Genomic DNA, 24,609 nt, shown 5'->3' with positions numbered 1-24,609 from the left:
TGCCATGAGCTGTGGTGTAGGTCGCAGACACGGTTCGTATCCTGCATTGTTGTGGCTGTGGTGTAGGCTGGCAGCTGTAGCTCTGATTTGACCCCTTGCCTGGGAATTTCCATATGCTGCCGGTGTGGCCCTATTAAAAAAAAAAAAGTAAAATCTCTTATCAGTATTTTATTTGTTTGTTTGTTTTGGAAGTTTTACTGAGCATTCATAAAAAATTATATTAAAAGGTAATGAAATCGTTTAAAAAATGGATTAATATTTTAATTTTTTTTGTTTTAACTTCCAGTATGGGAACTATTGATAGATATAACCCACATAAACAGAAGCCTTTGGCATTCTCAATTTTTAAGAGTTTAAAGGAATCCTGATGCCAAAAAGTTTGAGAACCACTGGTCTAGGGCAAATGGAATACCTTCTTGCCAGGTGCTGGGCCTGGGCTGGTACAGGGATAGTATGGGGCACTGGACAGACGCGGGCCTTGCAGAGCCCATAGTCACCTACAGTTAAATAGAAAATTCCCATAGAGAGTGGTAAATGCAGTGATAGGAGGAGCATAAGGTGCTATGGTAGCACCTGGCCCTGTGTAGGGAACACCTGCATGAGGAATTAATGTCTCAGGTGATGATCAAAAGATGAATAAGAGTTAGCAAGGCAACAAGTGCTTGATTATTTTGGGTGTACGGAAAAGCATGTAGAGAGGTCCCCCATACAAGAGACCATGACTTTGCTGCAGAAATAAAAGAAGTCGCGTACAATGGAGCACAAAGTGGAGGGGTGGTGAGACGTGAAGCTGGACTGGAAGACGGTAGGTAGCCAGGTCCCGAAGGGCTTCGTGAGTCCAGGCATGAGGACCTCCTCCTACGGGAGATGGAGGATCCCAGGGGTTCAGGTCGGGAGAGCGATGTCAGATTGCGTCTTAGACTGACCTCTGTAGAGATCTGTAGAGAATGGACGTCTAGAGACAGGCAGTCTGGTTGGAGTCACCGTGCCAATCAATAGAGAGATGATGGGATACAGCCGAGGCCTTGGAGAGACGTGGACCTATTTAAGAGCTCTGGGTGGAGACATTGGCAGACCTAGGTCAATAGACCGAGTGTGGCTAAAGAGGGAAGGGTAGGGACCAAGACTCAATTTAGTTTATTTGTGTCATTTTCTTAGATTCTACGTATAAGTGATAGACAGATGAACCTATTGACACAAAACAGAAATAGACTCACTGTGACACAGAAAAGAAACTTATGGTTACCAAAGGGGAAAGGGTGGGGGGCGGGAATAAGGAGTTGGGATAAACAGATACACAGACACACACACATTATATATACAATAGAGAAACAGCAAGTCCTACTGTATAGCAGAGGGAACTATATTCGATATCTTATTATAACCTCTAACAGAAAAGAATCTGAAAGAGAAATAACTCCCTCTCTCTCTCTCTCCGTGAGAGAGGGAATCACTTTGGCGTCCACCTGAAAGTACCACAACATTGTAAATCAACTATATTTCAATAAAAAATAATATTTTTGAAAAGACTGAATTTAGGTTTCACCTGGGAGTAAGAGAACGTTCCCTGACAGAGGGAACACAGGAGGTACAGGTCGTACAAAGGGGGAGGATGAAATCCATTTGAGCCAGCCCGGAGCTATCCAAGAGAAGACGGCCAGCATCTGGGTATGTGGGGCTGAGGCTGAGGATGACGATCTGGACCAGAAACACAGATTTAAGAGTTAGTAGCTTATGAACGGTAACTGATGCCACAAGACGAGGGAGATCTTGCAGAGGCGCTTTTTAAACAAAGAAGGGCAGCCTATCCAAGAGAAAACCATGGGACATGCCAACATTTATTTACTCCAACATTGAGTGCAACATTTACAAAGAAAGGACAGTGTTGCAAAGATGCTGGGGAAAGTGCCTAGAGAATTAACAGAATCCTAGAGCATTAACAGAATCATTGAGACCAAGGGGACAGAGGAAGAAGGAGGGGGTCAGTGATGACCCATGTTACCAAGAAGTCGGTGAAGTGAGAAAGAGAGTCTTCTAGATTTAGCAACAGGAGGTAGTTGTTGAGTCATTGACTGAATCCAGAACAATGTCAGTGGAGCCGTAGACACCAATAACTTTCAGAATGAGAAAGAAAAGAGGGGAGAGGGTTGGGGGCAGATAGAAAAAGGTGCGGGGTGGGGCAGATGGAGAGAAAGAGAGAGAAGGAAAGATGTTGAGATTTGAGATCATTGTAACTCTGTGGGATGACGCCTGGAGAGAGAGAAGGTTGAGAATACATGAGCGAAGGGGAAAATCCAGGGTGAGCTTCCAGAAAAGTCAGGAGGGAAGAGGATTTAGAGTACAGGTGGAGGGAAGCTGTGTCGCCAGTAGAAAACCAAGTTTCAATTAAGGCATTGGGTAGAGGGAGCATTAGCTGAAGAAGTTAGGATGTAAGATAGTTTAATTAGAAATGGAAGTTCCACGGTGCTCAGTGGAAAGGTTTAAGAGGAGGAGAGCAGGAGTTCCCGTTGTGGCTCAGTCGTTAACGAACCTGACTAGGAACCATGAGGTTGCCGGTTCGATCCCTGGCCTTGCTCAGTGGGTTAACGATCCGACGTTGCTGTGAGCTGTGGTGCGAGTTGCAGATATGGCTCGGATCTGGCATTGCTGTGGCTCTGGCGTAGGCCAGCAGCTGTAGCTCCGATTAGATCCCTAGCCTGGGAACCTCCATATGCCACGGGAGCGGCCCTAGAAATGGCAAAAAAAAGAGGAGAGCAGTGGGAGTTTGGATTAAAGGCAAGGAAAACAACAACAACACAGAGCAGAGTGAGGAAGAAGATGGGGGAGACTGGATGGCCAGAGGGGCTCACCAGAGTGACCAGGCCTAACAGTTACATGAGCACACAGGCGGGATAGACAGCTGTATCTTATTGTCGATATTGGCTGTTTAATTACACCAGTCTTATCTTTTGACGCAATCGTGCATTTATATCACAACCTAAACATTACCCTCAACAAGAGTGATTCTTTTTTTTCTCTTTTTTTTTTTAACCAAAACATCATTTTCTGGCCAATTCAAATTATTCCCATGTGTTCTGCTGTTTACTTTTATGTTCACCAGGTTAAATCTTCAGTTATGCTCTTGCCATTAAGAGTTCCCTGTGTAGACAAATCTATTCATTATGAACACATTTATTGCTTCATTGAGTTGCCTGTTTAAAATGCAGAGAACCACAAATTAAATGTAGTACTTTACCATTTTGAAAAAGAAAAATGGATGAATGAGTACTGTTTTCTTGAATTCAGTGGATTTGTCTTACATAATTAACAGTCCAGATTCATCGGCTAACAGATGCCAATCCTCGCTTGTTTTGATCCTTGTTCCTTATTGAAAGGGATGCGACCTAAGATTTGCACCTGCCGTGTTCTGCATCAGGGGAAATGATGAGTCAGATGTAATGGAGACAGTTGCTTTTGGGGGACAGCTAAGCTAAGTGATCTACAGAGACGGTGGTCTCCAACATCTATTTCTCTTGAGGTTAATTCTGAAATAGTTTCTTCATGACATTGTAAAACAAAATATCTCAGTAGTTTCAATAAAGGTTAAGCCACTCAATACTTCTACTAAATACTTAGAGATTCTGGGAGTTCCCATGGTGTCTCAGCAGGTGGAAAACCTGACATATTGTCTGTGAGGATAAGGGTTCTATCCCAAGCCTTGCTCAGTGGATTAAGGATCTGGCATTGGCCCAAGCTGCAGCGTAGGTCGCATGTGTGGCTTGGATCTGGTGTTGGCCAGCAGCCACAGCTCCGTTTTGACCCCCTAGCCTGCAAACTTCCATATGCCCTAGGTGTGACTGTCAAAAGAAAAAATATGAATATTAAAAAAATACTTGTAGATTCCAAGTCTAGCCCTCTCATAAATAAATATTGTGTTTAAGACTGTGGTGTCCATACTTTAATGACGTATCCTAATTTCTCTAGATTTCTAACATTGGTAAATGCAAATATCCCTGTGTTGACTATGTGTACGTGTGGACTTCAGTGTAGCCCAAGGGCACTGCCAAGTGAGCAATCCGCGGTTCATACTTAGGGGATCTGGTCTGGAGGGCAGCATTTATTTTCTTACTTCTCCCCATTGTAACCCCCAAGAGGCAAGTGTGTTCTGTTTCTTTTCTTTTTTTTGTGTGTGTGTTCTGTTTCTTCGCACATATAGTAGTGTCTCCTGTCAGTATCCAGGCTGGGTCAGACGAATGGCAAGAGCTTTGTCTTCCTTGTCACCTGCTCCAGTCGGGCTCCCAGCCCCACCAGCTCTTTCTTGTCTCATGCCTATTCTTTCTTTTTCTTCTTCTTCTTTTTACGGCCCCACCCGAGGCATATGGAAGTTCCCGGACTAAAGGTTGAATTGAAGCTGTAGCTCCCAGCCTACACCACAGCCACAGCAATGTGGGATCCCCAACCCACTGAGCCAGGCCAGGGATTGAACCTGTGTCCTCACGGATACCAGTTGAGTTTGTTAGCACTGAGCCACAAGGGGAACCCCTCATGTCTATTCTTGAAACTCTTTTTTTTTTTCTGACTTAGCCTCCACTCTTCCTCTCACTCAGACTTTTCAAGGACATCCCTGGAACTTTATTTCCTTTGTAAAGGAACTTACCTACATCCTTAACTTGGTGGTGGAACATTGCATCTGCCTTCCTGCCTTTTTTTTTTTTTTTTTTTTTTTTTTTTGTCTTTTTAGGGCTATACCCATGGCATATGGAGGTTCCCAGACTAGGGGTTGAGTTGGAGCTCTAGCCGCTGGCCTATACCACAGCCACAGCAATGCCAGATCTGAGCCGCATCTGCCACCTCCACCACAGTTTATGGCAATACCAGATCCTTAACCCACTGAGCGAGGCCAGGGATCAAACCTCCGTCCTTATGGATACTAGTCAGATTTGTTTCTGCTGAGCCATGATGGGAACTCCTGCTTTCCTGCTTTAGCTGACATTCAGCTCTTCCTCAAGAGATCTGCCCAGCTGGTCTCCTAAAGGAACACTGCTTCCGAAGCACAATGCCCTTAGGAGACCAACCTTTCCTGCCTGAGGTAGACCATCTCTTTTGATCGACTGATGGACCGACTGATTTGCCCTCTATGTCCATAGTCCCGTCATGCACCGAGCTCCAGGTCACTGCATCACATGGAGCCTCTTCCCAGACTCAACGCCCTGACATCATCCCAGGTGCTACCTAGAACTTTAGAGTTTCAGTTCCTACCCTTTTTTAGTTTCAGTGACCTTTATCTGCATTACTCTAGCTGACTGCTCACTTAGTAGGACCACTGTTTGGGTCCTGGTAACGTCTGGACCATTACCAGGAAATGCACCTTCGCTAAGATCTTGCATTCAAATCTGGTTCCCCTAAGTCAGGAACCCTGATACAATATTGGGTGATAGGGCTGGTAGTGGGCATCCATGTGGTATTTCTAGCTTTTTATGGAAATGCTCCACAGAGTTCGTGGCTCAGCAGAAGTGAACCCGACCAGTATCCATGAGGATGCAGGTTCAATCCCTGACTTTGCCCGGTGAGTTAAGGACCTGGTGTTGCTGTGAGCTGTGGTGTAGGTGACATATACAACTTGGATCCCGAGTTGCTCTGGCTGTGGCGTAGGCCAGAAGCTACAGCTCTGAGTCAACCCCCAGCCTGGGAACTTCCATATGGTGAGGGAGCAGCCCTTAAAACAAAAACAAAAAAAATGCCCCTAAGTCTCACCATTTAGTGTGATACTGCTATAGGGTTTTGGTGAAAGGGAAAAAAAAAACTTTTATATTTGATATCTGCTCAATTTTTTCATTGTAAATAGATGTTGGACTTCCTTGAATTTTTTTTTTTCCCCACATGTGTGAAGTGATCATGTTTTTCTCCCTTAATCTGGTATTTGGAGCATTAAATATTTTTTCTCTTCTATTTTTCCTCTCCTTCGGAAACTTCTTTTAGTGTCAGTGCTTTCCCTTACAGCTTCTCCTTAATTTTTCCCCTTTCCATCTATTTCCCTAATTTCTCTTTCAATTTTTTCCTTCTACCTTTTTTATCTCTCTCTGTTGCATCCTGGGAAATTTTCTTAGTTTTGCCTTCCAGTTCATGAACTCTCTCTTAAGCTGTATCAAACTCACTAATTTAAAATTTTTTATTCCAAGATTTTCAGTTGGTTTCTTTTCATGTTTACCTTTTCTTATTTTACAATCTTCTGATTTGACAGTCTTGTTTGATGGCTCTTAATCCTGCCACTAAGATGACTTTGAGGATTTTTAAAATCTTTCTCAGAGTGTTCTATTTTAACTATTTCCTCAGATGTGAATTGTCTCATTTATTAGATTGCATTTAATCATGCTGCATATCCTTGCATATTTTGCAATTTTCTTTTCTTGAGAGCTTATTTCCCCAATGGATTTGCTCTGCAGGGATTCTCTGTGAGGTGCGGTTCTGAGGTTTTCTTAACCCCAGACCCATGAGTACCTTAGCTCTGAAACAAGTCATCAATTAAGCATGACTTGGGGAGTTCCCTTCATGGCACAGCGGAAATGAATCTGACTAGGAACCATGAGGTTGCGGGTTCTATCTCTGGCCTTGCTCTGTGGGTTAAGGATCTGGCATTGCCATGAGCTGTGGTGTAGGTCGCAGACGTGGCTCAGATCTGGCATTGCTGTGGCTATGGTGTAGGCCAGCAGCTGTAGCTCCGATTAGACCCCTAGCCTGGGAACCTCCATATGCCATGGGTGTGGCCCTAAAAAGGACAAAAAGACGAAAAAAAAAAAAAAAAAAAAAGAAGAAGCGTGACTTGGGAATCCTACTGCAGGGAAGTAAAAAATTCTGTGCCCACAAGCAATGCAGACCCAGATGCTAGTCAAGGATAGGGGTCTTATCTTCATTTCTAGCCACAAGTGATTTGGGGTCTTGACCCTGCCTGGAAAAATGGAACTGATCTCACCTCTCTCTCCCCATTTGTGGGGGCACATTCAGCCCCTTTCTCTTTGCAGATAGAGAAACCTCAGGCCCCTCCAGTCTTCTTGGTACCTGCCCCCACCCCATTCTCAACAATGGTCACAGAGTCTTAGTCATCACTTAACCCCTGTGAGCTTATGATCCTTTTCGAGTCAGAGCCTTCCCTATTTTGTCTTTGAAAATGGTTTCAATCAGTAGAAGCCCCAGCAGAAAATAGAGTATCACTCAGATACTGAAATTCAAGAGATTGTAATGAAGGAACTCTTTCTAGAAGTATGGGCAGGAATAAGGAATCTAACAAGGTCATCTGAGGTTCCAGAGGCTAGGCAGTTGTCACCACCGCCAGTCCCGAAGGGGCAAGGAACGGGAGGTTATTATTGGAGCCCAGGGAGAGCTGGAGCAGTGGAGGAGGGTAGAATCTGAGTTTGGAGGGCAGTAGCCACTACCAGAAGGAAGAACGGAGGCAGAGAGGGAGCAGGAAAGAAATGCCCCATGCTCTCTCCTCCTCTTTCCCATTTCTTGCTGGTAAATTCTGTTGGCCAAATCCAGCTGGAAGGCACCAGCAAGGGAGCCTAGGTAATGTGGTCCAGAGGGGCACAGAGCAAAGCATGGAATGGATTAGGGGGGTATGCAAGTAGATGCTTATGCGATTTAAAAAAATTTTTTTTTCTCTGTTAATTCTATATGTTGCAGTGGACTGAGAATTGTCAGCACATAATTACCTTGCCATGTTGACTCAGAAGTCTAGCAATCCCTACTCCAACCTCTTACCCAGCTGAATCTCTCCTTAGGGCACACCCTGGATGTTTGCAGGGCATGTGGAAGCCCATGTGCTGTATGCCTCCCTCTCTCTCTCTCCCTCTCTCTCTCTCTCTCTGTGTGTGTATATATATATGAAAATTATAGATCAAGGTCAACTGTTATACACAATATGTTCAATCTTTCTACTTTGACAAATACACTTTATTTGCCTTTTTTTTTCTTTTTCTTTTTTTTTTCTTTAGGGCCACACCTTCAGCATATGGAAGTTCCCAGAGTAGTCGTCGAATCGGAGCTGCACTTTAATCACACCTGAAAGACAGAACTGTGATTTAGAACCCATCAGTTCCTGAGAGACCCTCATGGGACACCCCTGGCACAGGGGAGAGTTAGCCTCTGTTTCTGGCTCTGCTCTGCCTGACAAGGAGCCTCTCACGCACTTGTGTGGACACCCAGCCTTCACATCCCACCTTAATCCACGTGTCCTACAAATAGCCACCCTTTGGGTGGACTCTCAGGAAGAGGCCTGCATAGGCACTGAAAGTGGGCTTGGGGCAGTTTGGGTAGGGACTGTAGGCTCCCAGGAACCTGAAATGCACTCTCAAAGGTGGAAGATGGAGAGTTCCCATGGCAGCTCAGCAGAAACGAATCTGACTGGCATCGTGAGGTTGCAGGTTTGATCCCTGGCCTTGCTCAGTGGGTTAAATGATCCGGCGTTGCCGTGAGCTGTGGTGTAGGTCGCAGACTGGGCTCAGACCCCGAGTTGCAGTGGCTGTGGCAGAAGCCGGCAGCTACAGCTCCAATTAGACCCCTAGCCTGGGAACCTCCATGTGCCATGGGTGCCACCCTAAAAAGACAAAAAAAAAATGTGTTTAAATTAAAAATAAAAGATGGAGGACGGAGGATGTAGGGGTGGACATATCTCGTTGCTCCTGCAGACTCCTGCGGGGAGGGGTGCAACCAAAGAAGGGCCAGAGCAGAGCCCTCTAAAGTGCAGGGCCCAGGGCAGGGACCCTCTGGCCTGGATCTGATGCAGGTCCCATTACACCTGATCTGCATCTCCATCAAGACCATTGGTCCCTTCTCTTCTCTATGTTTTTCTCAGACTGTGGGCCTCTTGGGAGACTCCCTGTCCCTGTGCGATCTGGCCCTCTGGTCCATCATACTCTTGGCAAGGCCCTCAGCTTCCTAGCCCCTTTGTCCTTCCACCACCCCCATCGGGGAACCCGACTCTCCATCCTCCTGCTTCCCACTCAGCTCGCTGAGTGCCTGCAGTGTGAAGAATGAGCAGTATACACACCCCAGCTGGATCTCTGGACCAGCAGATCCATCCGTCTTCTCCCAGACCGCTCTTTCACAGTTCCCCCGGGAGCATTTTCAAATCTTCACCACTTTTCTTAGGCTCTTGACCTACCTCCTCTGTGTCATTCTCAGTATAGAGCCTCACGTCCCATTTCTCTAAGAAAACAGAAGTCTGCAAAGCCACACTGTCTTTTTCTCCCTGCGCCCCTCTGCAGTTTTACTGTACACTGATGACAGTGAGGATGAAGGGTAATGGCTAACTTTTGCCACCCCTAACCCTAACCTGCGCCATGCCTCCTCCCCCGGGCACAGAGGGGAAGGGGCTATTTCCACAGCCCCCTCCAGGCTCTGGTGGATTGTTCCTCCATCAGTTTGGATTCTGCCTCTCTCCTTCCTGGGGACCTAATGGCATCAGTTATCTCCTCTGTCTAATGTTCTGCATTTAGGCTGCCGTCCCCCCTCAGCCTCTCATATCCACATCTCCTCCAGTCTTATTTCTGCCCCAGTAACTCCACTGAAACCACTCTGACCAGGTTCAACAATCACCTTATTGGCTAAAGCCAATGGGTGCTTTAGTCCTTCTCTGCAGCATTGGACACTAGTGAGCTCACCTTCTGGGCGTGGTCTATGCCCTTGACATCCGGACTCTTCCTGCTTCTCTGGCCAACTCTCCGAGTCGCCGTCCCTTCAGCATTGTCTTCCTCGGATTTCTGCCCTGGGCTGGTTGCCTTCGTATTCATTAAGTTCTCAGCACTGACCTGTGAAGGTGTATTTCATCAATATCAAATTATGTATGCAAATCAAGTGGCAGGTTCAAATTCAAGCAAGGTACTCAAGTCTTTAAAAGTTTAAAAGCAAGAAGGAGTAAACTTTTTTTGGAGTTTCCAATTATAAATGATGTATTATTTATTGCAAGGGGGGGTCCACGGAGGGGAAAAAGCTATAATAGCTTATTTCAGAATATGGCTATACGTTAGCAACAGAAAGGATGTCGCTATCTTATTAGAAGTACAACAAAGAGATTACTTGGCAGCTGTCTCTCACATTGTCATTTCATTTCACTCTGTAGTTCTTGGCAGAGAATCTAGAAAAGAAAAAAGTAAATAATTAAGCCACACTGGGTTCTCCGAGACTAAATGATTTCTGCTGTTCTGTGAAACACATCCTAAAAGGCAATGTATGTTTCATGATTATTTGAAATAGAACATTTTCAAAAAAATTTTTCCCCACTAGAGACATGTGATGAAATATTACGGCTTTTTCCCTTCCAGGTCTCATCGTAAAGTTTGTCTGAGCGCCATCCCTAGAACTCCAGGGCCAGACATCAGCCTAGGGGCCATGATTAGATCTTGAAACCTACCTTGAAAAAAGAATTCCACAGAGAACTATTTAGGGCTGTCTTTTCATTGAGATAAAGGAAGCTACATGTAGAGCATTTATTTGTTTATTCCTGTATCATTCACTGCACAAATAATTATGTTAATAGCCACTTAAAATCATCTTAGAATGGATATCATTTAATGTGAGAGGTGCTGCGTTTATTTTTTTCTTTATTTGGCCTTTCCCTGCCATGGTTTCTTTTTCCCACCTTCAGAATGTGTTTACCTACTTTGCATAGTCATGTTTTCATATTGTTATGATTCCCTCTGTTCCTGTTGCAGTCATTTCAGTAATGACTTGGGTTATGGTATCTTTGTGCTGCTCTATACTTAAGCAGAAGAAAACTCTTACCAGTCCAGGAAAAGAAGAAATCGTCAAAATTAACTCAGAACATAGAGGTCCATTGCCTGCTGATTTGTACAGTTTGGGGTTTTAACAACATAAGTATGAACTGAAAGCAGTGATATTATGAGCACTTTTTTTTTTTTTTTTTTTGTCTTTTTTTTTTGCTATTTCTTGGGCCGCTCCCGAGGCATATGGAGGTTCCCAGGCTAGGGGTCGAATCGGAGCTGTAGCCACCGGCCTATGCCTAAGCCGCAGCAACGGGGGATCCGAGCTGCATCTGCAACCTACACCGCAGCTCACGGCAACGCCAGATCGTTAACCCACTGAGCAAGGGCAGGGACCGAACCTGCAACCTCACGGTTCCTAGTCGGATTCGTTAACCACTGCGCCATGACGGGAACTCCGAGCACTTTAATTCTTATTGACATGTCCAAGAAAATGAATATGGCTAAGATGGAGATAGATGAGACATATGCAGATTTCGTGGGGAACATTTTGTTTTTTTGTTTTTTTTTTTTATTTTCCCACTGTACAGCAAGGGGGTCAGGTTATCCTTACATGTATACATTACAATTACAGTTTTTCCCCCACCCTTTCTTCTGTTGCAACATGAGTATCTAGACGTAGTTCTCAATGCTATTCAGCAGGATCTCCTTGTAAATCTATTCTAAGTTGTGTCTGATAAGCCCAAGCTCCCCATCCCTCCCACTCCCTCCCCCTCCCATCAGGCAACCACAAGTCTCTTCTCCAAGTCCATGATTTTCTTTTCTGAGGAGATGTTCATTTGTGCTGGATATTAGATTCCAGTTATAAGTGATATCATATGGTATTTGTCTTTGTCTTTCTGGCTCATTTCACTCAGTATGAGATTCTCTAGTTCCATCCATGTTGCTGCAAATGGCATTATGTCATTCTTTTTTATGACTGAGTAGTATTCCATTGTGTATATATACCACATCTTCCGAATCCAATCCTCTGTCGATGGACATTTGGGTTGTTTCCATGTCCTGGCTATTGTGAATAGTGCTGCAATGAACATGCGGGTGCATGTGTCTCTTTTAAGTAGAGCTTTGTCCAGATAGATGCCCAAGAGTGGGATTGCAGGGTCATATGGAAGTTCTATGTATAGATTTCTAAGGTATCTCCAAACTGTTCTCCATAGTGGCTGTACCAGTTTACATTCTCATGGGGAACATTTTGAATGCTCTTAATTTTCTGGCCCTACACACGTGCCCCAAAGAGCACAAGGCAGAACTGAATATGGTGCCTAACCCAGAGTAAGAACCAATGCATGTTGGTACAGGAATGTAAAAGCTACAAATGTATGCCTCAGGCTGGGTGGGATATCATAGGGAGTGGTGGGGCTTGTGGCAAACTGGAGAGCTCCCAAGTTGCCTAAAGGCATCCATGTTTAAAAAATGGAGGCGTTTCCTGGTGGCTCAGCAGGTTAAGGATCTGGCATTGACACTGCTGTGTCTTGGTTTACAACTGTGGTGTGGGTGCAATCCCTGGCCAGGGAACTTCTTCTGCATGCCACAGGAGTGGCCAAAAAAAGAAAATTGAAAAACACTGTGCCAGCCAAACAAAAACATGTCTAGAGATTCAGTATTGTCCCAGCTTGAGGGTTCTTGTCCCTCGCCTTATTTCCTCTCTTCCCCTTTCCTCACTCTTTTACCTCCCACCACCATCCACCCCATATCTCAGATTCTTGCTGCCCCAGCCAAGAGCTGCAATCAGAGTTCCTACCTCATTTCAAAGAATAACAAGAGGTACCTGGGTTTGAGAGTGTTTGCTTACATATGAACCAAGCATCATTTAAAACACTTTTTAAAACTTTGCAATCCTTGTTAGTTAATATATATATATAAACACACACACACACATATATATATACATACACACACATACATATACATATATAATACATATTCTTCATTTGAAAGTTCTAATAATACAGAAATAAAGTAAAATGTGTTTCCCTCATTCTCCCCTCTGCCAACCCCATTCCCCAGGTAAATATTATTAGCTGTATGGTGTGTATTTATCTAGATTTGTTCTAAGTGTATAACATATGCATACACATGCTTACAAACATGGATTGTGTATAAATATAATATTATTAAAATGCTACATACTATTCTGCATCTTGCTTTTTCATATGTTACATATGAATTTTCATAATAATATGATTATATCACTTTCTTTGTAACTGCTATAATTTACTTAGCCCCTATTAGTGACATTTCAATTGCTTCTAGCTTTTCTGCTATTTTTCTGTATCTAACTCTCTCTCTGGGTGTGTGCGAGCCATCTCCACATTCAAAACCAAACTGATCTTCTTCCCTCAAACCTGCTTCTCATAAAGTTTGCCCATCTTTTTCTTTTTTTAATTTTGATTTTTAAGGCCACAGCTGCAGCATATGGAAGTTCCCAGGCCAGGGGTCAAATTGGAGCTGTCGCTGCCGGCCTGCACCACAGTCATGGCAACGCCAGATCTGAGCCCCATCTGCCACCCACACCACCGTTTGTGGTGCTTTTCCCACCTTAAGCCCCAGTAGCCCCACCCTTAGTGTTGCAGATGCCAAAACCCCTGCAGGCATCCCAAGCCCCTTTCTTTTTACCTCTGCCTGACCTCCACTGTGTCAGCACCTCTCAGCAACTCCACTCCTGCACCCCGTCCAAGCCCCCACCATCAACTCAGCCTCCCAGCCTAGCTCCACGCTTCTGCCTTTGCCCAACAGTCTGATCTCGAGTGTGTTCTTAATGCAAAAGATCCATTTCACATGTGCGGCAGGGCAGGCCACTTGTTTGCTCCCAGCCCCCCATGGATTCTTGTCTCACTTGCATGAAAACCAGGATCCTTACACTGGTCATCAAGGCCTTCAATGATCCACTGTCTCCCTACCCAAACTCACCCTAACTCTCCCCTTTGCTCGTACTGCCCTAGCCCCGCTTGCCTCCTCACTCTTCTTCAACTATAACAGGCATCCCTGTCTCAGGGCCTTTGCACATGCTTTGCCTTCTGTCAGCAATGCTCTTCCCCTAGATACATGTGAACCTGCTTCCAAACACATTCAAGTATTCAGCTGTCCCCTTTGCTGAGAAGTCATCCCTGCCCATGGTATTTATTTATTTATTTTTATGTCTTTTTAGGACCATACCCATGGCATATGGAGGTTCCCAGGCTAGGGGTCCCATCGGAGCTACAGCTGCGAGCCTATACCACCGCCACAGCAACATGGGATCTGAGCTGTGTCTACAACCTACACCACAGGTCACAGCAACACCAGATCCTTAACCCACTGAGCGAGGCCAGGGATCAAACCCGAAACCTCATGGTTCCTAGTCAGATTTGTTTCCGCTATGCCAGGAACTCCCTGCCCATGGTATTTATAAAGAACACACTTCTCAGCTTTCTCCATCCTCCTCTGTAGTACTTATCACCAACTAATGTACTTTACAATAGAGGTTACTTTTTATTTTATTATCTGTCCCTACAACTCGATGAGAGCAGGAAGTGTGCCTGGCGCTCAGTAGGCTCACAATAGTTAGTTGTTGAATGAACAGATGCTGTGAATGTGTCAGCTCTCATCATCCATGTACATATTTATCTGTTCATGTGTGGGGCTATCCTTCTAGGTGCATTATTAGAAGTGGAATTGCTGCGCCAAAGGGCTTGCATATTTTAAATGTAGTGGATACTGCAAATGGCTTTCCAAAAAGGTTGTACTATTTGGTCAACTATATAATTGTTCTTGTAAAAAAAAAAAAAAAGATGTATTTTTAAAATAGAATCTAACCTGGATGTAGGAGTGAGGGTACAAGGGAAAGGGGACCTTTTCATCCAGAGATTCTTCTTCTGAGATTTCTGAACGTAGACCTCTGGTGGATATTGAGCATCTTTTTTAAACTAGAAATGTTGCCAACAAAGCACAATCATTTTAGCAGTATCTGTGACTCGGTCACCAACATAAGTCATAGATATTTTTGTGTCAGAATATAAGTGAGAGTTCCCGTCGTGGCGCAGCAGAAATGAATCCAACGAGGAACCATGACGTTGTGGGTTCGATCCCTGGCCTCAATCAGTGGGTTAAGGATCTGCCTGTTGTTGCTGTGAGCTGTGGTGTAGGTCGCAGACTTGGCTCGGATCCTGCGTTGCTGTGGCTGTGATGCAGGCCGGCGGCTGTAGCTCCGACTGGACCCCTGGCCTGGGAACCTCCACATGCTGTGGGTACAGCCCTGAAAACAAAACAAAACAAAAAAATAAGTGATTGTGGCTGTCTTGCATTTGTTCACTGTCTTCCCTGCTTTGGAATCACACTGGATGCTCTTTCCCTCGAACCCTCCTTTTCTTTCCCCACCACTAGTTATTCGTCCTGCTACCAGACCTTGTTATTTAATGTGTTAATAAAGACGCACCTATAATACCTTATTGCTAATTTGTTTTTTAATGCTCTTGTATCTATTTCAATATAATTGGTTTCATTTTATGCATTTGAAATTAGAGTCTTTATCAAACTGCCACAAGGGTCCACGGTGCAAAGACAGTTAAGAGCTCTGTTCATCGAAGGTACTGCTGTTTATTTGAAGAAGTTCCTCACATAGATAATCATTAGGTCTTTTATAAAATGAAAAGTGCCACAAAATTTCAGTGCCAGGATAATAGATGCACTAATATTCATGGCTCTTGTGTCTTTCATTCATTCATCCAATGCTTATTTATTTATTTATTTATTTTTGGTCTTTTTAGGGCTGCACCTGCAGCATATGGAGGTTCCCAGGCTAGGGGTCCAATGGGAGCTACAGCCGCCAGCCTACACCACAGCCACAGCAATGCCAGATGTGAAGTTTGGCATATGAGTCACCAGGTAGAGGTGGTAAGTACAGATGGGGCTGGGTCTTAGGAAGCCATGTGGTCTGAAGGTGTAACTCTGGAAATTGCCAGCATTTAGAAGTTCCAACTCTGCACATGATCACGTAGGGAGAAAACATGCATAGAGAAGAAAGCAAGGAGCAAAGCCGGAGCTCTCCAACATGCAGAGGTGGGCAGAGGAGAGGAGTTGAGTAAAGGAGGGAAATGCTTTGGGTAGGTGTTTCTGATGTGCATCGCTGGCTTGGGGTCACTTTATTAAAATTTTTTTTTATTGTTATTTCCCCAATACAATTTTTTTTTCTACTGTACAGCATGGTGACCCAGTTACACATACAAGTACACATTCTTTTTTCTCACACTGTCATGCTCCATCATAAGTGTGAAGTCACTTTAAATATTGCACAGTGAGCATAAGCCAGGACTACATCCTCATCTGTGGTTCGCAGTTCTACACAGAGCATTGCATAGAGATGCACCTCATAAGTAAGCATCGGGAGAGTTCCGCTGTGGCTCAGTGGTAACGAACCAGACTAGCAGCCATGAGGATGCAGGTGTTTCCCACTTGTGTGTCAGCAAGTGGCATCACCCTCCACCCACTGACTCAAGCAGAAATGGTTCAAGGATCTTCCTTGAACCATACCTTCCCTTCGCTTGCCTCCCCTCATGCAATTCATCAGCCAATCCCACTGGTTTGGCATCCAGAATACCTGTGACAGTGCTATTCAAAACGTGGTTGGCAGGTTGTTGCTGGTCCATGACGAGTTAGGTGTAGACATTGAGAGCCAGCATTAGAAGCTTTTGTAGCAGCTTGAAATTGTGTGATGGCCATTTTCACAACGGCAGACTCATCTTACTGAACGGGGTATAGACCACTTCAGTTCTGGCAAGAGTCATGTGTGATGCAAGTTGTGTAATGATCGTGTGCAGTAAGACCACGTGATATACCTGCAGGTGACAGATTATGATTGTTTGTCAGCTATACTCTGAAAGGGTATAAAAATCTGTGACAATGTAAGCATTTATTTCTATAACTTATATATGAGTTTTCCTTCTTTCTTTCTTTTTCCCTTCTTTCTTTTATTTTTGTTTTTGTTTTTGCTTTTTAGGGCCTCACCGAAGGCATATGGAAGTTCCTAGGCTAAGTGTTGAATTGGAGCTACGGCTGCTGGTCTACACCATGGCCACAGCAATGCCAGAGGCGAGCTGCATCTGCGACCTACACCACAGCTCACGGCAACGCTGGATCCTTAACCCACTGAGCAAGTCCAGGGATACCCGCAACCTCTTGGTTCCTAGTCGGATTTGTTTGCGCTGCGCCACGATGGGAACTCCAGTTTTCATTTTTAATCAAACATTTTCATTTTGTTTTTTAACATTCTCAGTTCATTAGGAAATAAAGTTTATGGGAGTTATTTTCACCCTCAAGTTACAAGAAGGTAAAACAAGCCTCACGGGAGTTTCTTTGTTTGTGAAAAAACACATTTCTTTTCTCTTCTTTTTTGAAAGGCTGCACTTGTGGCATATGAAAGTTCCCAAGCCAGGGACTGAATCCAAGCCACAGCTGCAACCTACACAACACTGGATCCTTTGACCTGCTGTGCTGGGCCAGGAAATAAAACCTGCCCTTCTGCAGCAAACCAAGCCACCTCAGTCAGGTTCTGAACCCATTGCACCACAGCGGGAACTCCCAAAATTCTTGTCTTTTCTGAATGTGGCAACAGTATAAACTAAATGGTGGAAGTAGAGGTGATTCTGAAGAAACAAAGACCTAAGGGTACATATTGGTTTTCCTTGAAACCGTGATCTCTCACATACTGGGTGCAGTTTACAGCTGCCGTTGCTGTTGGCCTCCTGAAAGCATAATGCTTAGTGATTTGTAGAGAAGCAATGGAACTCCCAGAACGTAAAGGGTAGCAGTATCCACAATGACACAGAAATAAAGTGTTTCTTTAATGGCATTACCTACCCCCCCCCCCAAAAAAAATTAAGTTCAAAACCACGAGAATATTTTGAAAGAAAGACCATTGGATTAAAAGGCTGCTTGAAACAGATGTTCAGTATTTCACATAGAAACATTAGGGCTTTACAGCCTTCTTCCTAAGTAGCATTTCAGCTTGCCAAGACTAAAATCCATATACAGTTGGTGAGTCCACAGCGAAAGATCGTTTCAAAGGTATTTGCTTAGAAGTGTTAGGTGACTCCTAGCTCAAGCACTAATTCCAGGGCCCCCACAGTTCAGCATATTCAGGAACCAGCTCATGGAACAAAAGACAAACTCATAAAGCAACTGAAGCCAGAAAAAAAAAAAAAAAACACCCGTGGCATATGGAAGTTCCCAGGCTAGGGGTTGAATTGGAGCTACAGCTGCCAGCCTACACCACAGCCACAGCAACTCAGGATCCCTGACCCACTGATCGAGGCCAGGGATCCATCCCAAATCCTCATGGATACTAGTCGGATTTGTTTCTGCTGCCCCACAAGAGGAACTCCAGCGACATATTTTTTCATTGTAGCACAATAATTTCACTCGTATTCCTCATATTTGCACACGATGGTGATAGAAAGGAAGAATTTTTTTTTTCCGTTTCGTTGCTGACCAACAGCTAAGTCGGAACTGTACATCTGAAGGATGAGATAGCCAGCACGTGTGGACTGGAGCCTTCACTTTGTGTAGAAGCGAGTTCCGATGGTGCAGGAAACATCCCGAGGAGGTCGCCCTGATTAAGGGGCTGCACCCAAATGTAAATCGAGGGACTGTCTCTCCCATGAGAAAGTCCTGCCACGAGAAGAAACGGTGGTGGAACTAAACCGGGGACTTAGTGCCGTACGGAGAATCATGAGTTAGGTAAAGGCTGGTGTGTTGACTTCTGGATTATTCTCTTTTGTTACGTGATACTCTGGAAGCAGATCATGAACAGCTGTGACTGCATGCTGAGGTGTGATGATAATCAAGAGGACAAGTGTTCCAGAATATTTGATTTACAGAACAACCCTAAATGTTTCCATAAAATCAGAAGGCACTTTGGTCCCGGCTTGTTGAAGATATGAATTGGACAAGCAGGATTGCTTAGGTATCTACTCTCTGCACTGTTTTTGATGATTTGAGTACTTCCATACAAAGAAGAAATGCAACGTGTTTTTCCAACAGCAGATAAGATCAAAGGGCAAAAACTAAACTAGGAGCTTGGGAGAGCAGGGTTTCTACAGATTATCATGACACATGTTCCATAATTTAACAATTATCAGTGATGCAGGTGATGAACTCGACTCTGCACATCTGTGAAAAGCTATCACAAAACACCTTAAAGTTTGATAAGGCATTTTAAATTTTATTTTCAATCAAAAGACGATCGGTGCCTAAAAAATTCATGGATCTAGACTCCATTTCTTTCATCAAAAGATAACTTAAATTTAGCCATAACTTACAGGATACATTGTTGGAACTGACTTCCGTTGAAGGACTCTGAAAGTAGAGTAGCACTTTCTCCATTTTATTTTTATTTATTTATTTATTGTTTTTAGGGCCGCACCCACAGCATATGGAGGTTCCCAGGCTAGGGGTTCTAATCGGAGCTGTAGCTGCCGGCCTGCACCACAGCCACAGCAACGCCAGATCCGAGCCACATCTGCAACCTACACCACAGCTCAGGTTCCCATTGTAGTGCAGTGGAAACGAATCCAACTAGGAACCGTGAGGTTGCAGGTTCGATCCCTGGCCTTGCTTAGTGGGTTAAGGATCCGGCATTGCCATGAGCTGTAGTGTAGATATAATTTTTAAATGAACAAACTGAGCTTGTGGAAATTCCTCTAAAAATCTCTTATTCCATTCCTTTCTGGGAGACTTGTTTCCTTCCTATTGTTATTAAAATAAAACATAAAAAGGTGTTTCCATCTTGGCTCAGTGGTAACAAACAACTAGTATCCATGAGGACGCGGGTTTGATCCCTGTCCTCGCTCAGTGGGTTCAGGATCAGGCGCTGCTGTGAGCTGTGGTGTAGGTCGCAGACACGCTCGGATCCTGCATTGCTGTGGCTGTGGTGTAGGCTGGCAGCTAGAGCTCCATTTCGACCCCTAGCCTGGGAACCTCCATGTGCTGCAGGTGTAACCCTAAAAAGCAAAACAAAACAAAAAAAAAGTTAAGCATTTATATACACTGTGTTCGTTCAAAGGGTGCCTATGTATATTTAATATGGAGATTCACTTTTTTCCTTATAATGAAAAAAAGTTACAAGCCTAATAGTGAGCCTACAGTGAGTATATTAGTTGCCTACATGCATACTTTCAATGAACAAACAACCTGTACAATATTCATACTTTTCTTTTTCCTTATGTTTACTTTGGTAATATTTATTGCAGTGTAATTTCCTGTTGGTTGAACTAGTAACACAAAATTGCAGCTTTTATCTTGAATGCCTTTTTTTTTTATTTCATTTTTCTAGTAATTCATTTTTACTGTTTTACAAAGTATCAGTTTGCAACAGATTGGAAAAAAAAATGTTAAGTGGTCCCTTACCAAAGACAATTTAAGCAGCACTGCTTTAGGAGACTTAATAAAAAATGAGGCTTTCCTTCAAGAATTAGTTCCCTAACGAAGTCTCTCAAACATGTTCTCAGTTACTTTATTTTGAACACGAAAAGAGTGTTGAGCCTGAAGCAGCCTCAATCAGTGTGAGATTTTGATGCTTACAGAGGTCACCTGATGAAATTGGCAAAAAATGAGGAAGGAAATTTTACGTAGATGCCCTTCGTCTGCCTGATGTTATAAACTCATAGTTGCAAATATTGGCTGTTACTGTAAGCAAGCCTTTAAAAATCATTTTAAAAGCAATCCAATAAGTGGTTACCTTAGAGATTACAAATCTATATCAGATTGAATGGAAAAAACCCAAAACTCACGTTGTATAACATTAGACAAATAGCTACCAAGTGGCTTTAGGTAAAAATTTCTAGTGTCAGTACCAAGCCTGGAATTTACAAAGTCCAGTTTTCCAGACAACTTTAATGGATGTGAAAATGACACGCACTGGAAATTAGAGTTAATGTCTCTAAAGGTGGCTCTGGTGATAAGGAAAGCATTTATATGAAAATGCATGTCAAGAATAAATGAAATTGGAGTTTCCTCTGTGGTGCCCTGGAATCAGCAATGTCTCTGCAGCGCTTAGACACAGGTTCGAGATCCAGCCTGACACAGTGGATTAAGGATCCAGAGTTGCTGCAGCTGTGGTGTAGGTTGAAACTGTGGCTTGAATCTTATCCCTGGCCCAGGAATTCCATATGCTGCAAGGTGGCAAAAAAAAAAAAAAAAAAGAAAAGAAAAGAATGAATGAATGAAGTTGTTTCATGACGTGACTGTAGTCAAAGCAGCGTGTGTTGGTCATTAAACTCTTGTGTCTCAGACTCAAACCCACCCATCTCTTTTGCCATGCTTCTCACCCCGGACCCCTCAGACATCAGCCACAGATTCCCGAGTCTGGGCTCCGGCTTCCCAGGACCCCCCAGCAGCCTGCTAGGTCCTCATCATTTCAGCCTCTTCGCTGTTTCTTCAGCTCTGACAGCGATAGATAATGTCTTAGTTACTACCTTTTTTTTAAAAAAAATAAAACTTCATTGTTTCTCTTTTGCCTTTTTAGTCCTCCCATACCCGTCTGATTCTTTCTTACATTAAATTGTTTTTAAAATCACTGTCGTGTTTCTGATTTCCTGACTGGATCCCGGCTAATAAAATACCTGTTACCAGGCGTGGCCCGAGCTGGTCTAGCAATGGTAGGCTTGTGTCTGGCCCTGAATGCAGTGCCAAGCAGCTTGCCAGCATGAAGGAGTAGTCGTAGTTATCCACGCAGTGGCATCAAGATTAATTAGACCACCCCCTGAGGATGACTGTGACAGAGGACCTACCTGAGCAAGAAACTTGAAGCCGCTGCTCTTACCCATGGTGGCGACTGAGAGTGGGATACAGGGTGGCTCTTTCTGCCTGGATGCTTGTTGGTAGGAAAAAAAGACAAACTCAAGTCTTTAAACACACAGCTCAAGCCGTAGGTGACAGATGGTAAATGATCCCACCTCTCTCTGTCCCCACTGCCGCCACCCTACCGGACGCCAGCCACCCTCATTTCTCCCCGAAGGGCGAGCTTCCGGCCTTCCCTTCTGATGATCCATTTTCTCTACAGTGGCCAAAGTGCCTTAAAACCAGCTCCTCTGCTTAAAACTTCCAAAGACATCCTATTGCATTTAAAGTAATGCTAACCTCTTCCACCTCATCTCAGACGGCTTTCTTCTTCACAGTGTTCTAGCCTTTCTAGCTCTTTCTGGCTTTGGGGTTCCCGCCTTTACAGCTCTCTCTTTGGAATTCACTTCCCCTGGCTTATCTATATGTATCTTGTTTCTTTCCTTGTTCTTCTCCCCGCCAAACCAAACTGCTCTCCGTTAGGACAGAGACCTGCCTGTCTGATTGGTTACTGTAGCCCCAGGACCCCGTTCCAATGCCTACCACATAGTCGATGATAAGTAGACATTTGTTGATTGAATGAGCCTGAGAAATAATCTTTCCTCAATTAATTTATAACTTTGGTTAGGAGGCGTTTCAAGCATGCAAAAAATATCATTATACCCAGATACCTACCAACCCAATTTAACGGATTTTGACATTTTGTCATATTTGTTTCTGATTGTACCTTCTTCTCTCTCATCCTCATTTTTAAAAGAAATGTATCCACTTCATCTAAGTTCAGAATTATTAGCACAAATCATGCATGATATTCTCATATAATATTTTTAATGCTTGTAAGATATGCCTCACTTTCAATCCAGATATAGGTAATTTGTGGGGGTTTTTTCCTTTCTTAGTCTAGCTAGAGGTTTATTAATTTTATTGATCTTTTTAAAGAACCATCATTGGTTTCATTGATTTTCTGATTACTCTTCCATTTTGTAGTTCATTGATTTTTGCTATTATATTTATTACTTTGGTTTACGTGATTTTTTATGGCTTCTTCAGGTAGATGCTTCCATCATTGATTTTCGTCTTCTTTTCTAATGTAAGCATTTAAAATTTTTATGTTTTCAACTAAGCACTGCCTTAACTGCATGCCACAAATTTTGTTTTCATTATCATCCAGTTCCAAATAGTTTCTAATTCTTCTTGTATTTTCTTCTGTGAACCATATGTTATTAAGAAATATGTTGCTTAATTTATAAATATTTAGATATTTTCCAAAATTTTTGGTTACTGATTTTTAATTTAATTCTTTAAATTTCAATCCTTTTAAATTTATTGTTACGTTTTTTTATGTCTCAGCATCTGTCTTGGTGAATATTCCATGAGAAATGGGGCTCTCTAGGTCAAGTTGGTTGATAGTGTTACTTAGTCATATTATTCTTACTGATTTTCTATCTTTGTGTTCTGTCACTTACTATGAGAGGAAGATTAAAATAATCAGCTATAATAATAGATTTGTCTGTTTTTCCTTTGAGTTCCCTCAGTTTTTTGCTTCATATGTTTTTAAACCATTTTTTTAAAATTGAAATATACTGAATTTACAATATTGTGTTAATTTCAGATGTACAGCAAAGATTAGGTTTTGTGTGTATGTGTGTGTGTTCTCAGATTCTTTTCCATTATAGGTTATCACGAGAAATTGAATATAGTTCCCTGGGCTATACAGTAGGTTCTTGTTGTTTATCTGTTTTATATATAGTAATACGTATATGTTAATCCCATACCCATAATTTATTTCCACCCCTCTGCCCACTACCCCCTTTGGTAACCACAAGTTTGTTTTCTGCATCTGTGAGTCTATTTCTGTTTTCTAAGTAAATTTATTTGTACCATTATTTTGTATTCCACATATAAGTGATATCATATATTTGTCCTTATCTGACTTATTTCACTGAATATGATAATCTCTTTGTCCATCCATGTTCCCGCAAATTGCATTATTTCATTCTTTTTTATGGCTGAGTAATATTCCACCATATATATGTACCACATCCTCTTTATTCATTCATCTGTCAATGGACGTTTAGGTTGCTTCCATGTCTTGACTGTTGTAAATAGTGCTGCTATGAATATTGGGATGCACGTATCTTTTCAAATTCAAATTTTCTCCAGATATATGCCTAGGAGTGTCATATAGCTACTATTCACCATAGTGGCTGAACCAATTTACACTCCTCCCTGTAGGAGGGTTCCTTTTTCTCCACATTCTCTCCAGCGTTTATTATTTGTAGACTTTAATGATGGCCACTCTGACTGGGGTGAAGTGATAGCTCATTGTAGTTTTAATTTGCATTTCTCTAATAATTAGTGATACTGAGCATCTTTTCATATGCCTGTTGGCCATCTGTATGTATGTCTTCTTTGGAGAAATGTCTGTTTAGATCTTCTGCCTATTTTTTTGATTGGATTTTTTTTTTTGATATTAAGTTGTATGAGCTGTTCGTATATTTTGGAGATTAATCCCTTGTCAGTAGCATCATATGCACAGATTTTTCTCCTAGTCTGTAGATTGTCTTTTTGTTTTGTTTTTTCAGTTTCCTTTGCTATACAAAGCCTTTTAAGTTTATTTATGTCTTTTGTGTTTATTTTTGTTTTTATTTCCATTACTCTAGGAGATGGACCCAAAAAAATATTTTTGCAATTTATGTCAAAGAACACTCTGCCTACATTTTCCTCTAGGAGTTTTATAGTATCCAGTCTCACATTTAGGTCTTCAATCCATTTTGAGTTTATTTTTGTATATGGTGTTAGAGAATGTTCTTTTATTCTTTTACGTGTAGCTGTCCAACTTTATGTGTTTTTAAGTTCTCTTATTAGGCCCATATACATTTAGGATTATTATGTTCTTAATTAATTGATCGAGGCTGTTATCATTATGAAATATCCCTATCCTTGACAGTATTCTTTGCTCTGAAGTGATATTGATACAGCCATTTCTGTCTTGTTATTTTTTATTCTTTTACTATTAATTTATCTATTTCTTTATGATTAA

The 24,609-nt window shown here is 42.7% G+C and overlaps 1 protein-coding gene across 7 annotated transcripts in view; it reads left to right on the top strand.

Annotated features, from left to right (window-relative positions):
* EFCAB11 (EF-hand calcium binding domain 11) overlaps window positions 1-24,609 on the top strand; it is a 191,497-nt gene that overhangs the window by 99,481 nt on the left and 67,407 nt on the right. The window contains exon 6 of one of the 7 annotated variants that reach the window (XM_005666384.3): window positions 10,296-10,737. The exons of the other annotated variants lie outside the window; for them this stretch is intronic. Within the exon in view, the coding sequence (XP_005666441.1) occupies window positions 10,296-10,377 (82 nt within the window). The 3' untranslated portion in view covers window positions 10,378-10,737. Of the gene's footprint in view, window positions 1-10,295; window positions 10,738-24,609 lie in introns of those variants that run through there. 7 annotated transcript variants of the gene reach the window in all.

Source organism: Sus scrofa, chromosome 7 (genome assembly GCF_000003025.6).
Source record: "Sus scrofa isolate TJ Tabasco breed Duroc chromosome 7, Sscrofa11.1, whole genome shotgun sequence".
Taxonomy (NCBI): Eukaryota; Metazoa; Chordata; class Mammalia; order Artiodactyla; family Suidae; genus Sus; species Sus scrofa.
This window is presented reverse-complemented; position numbering and strand designations above follow the sequence as displayed.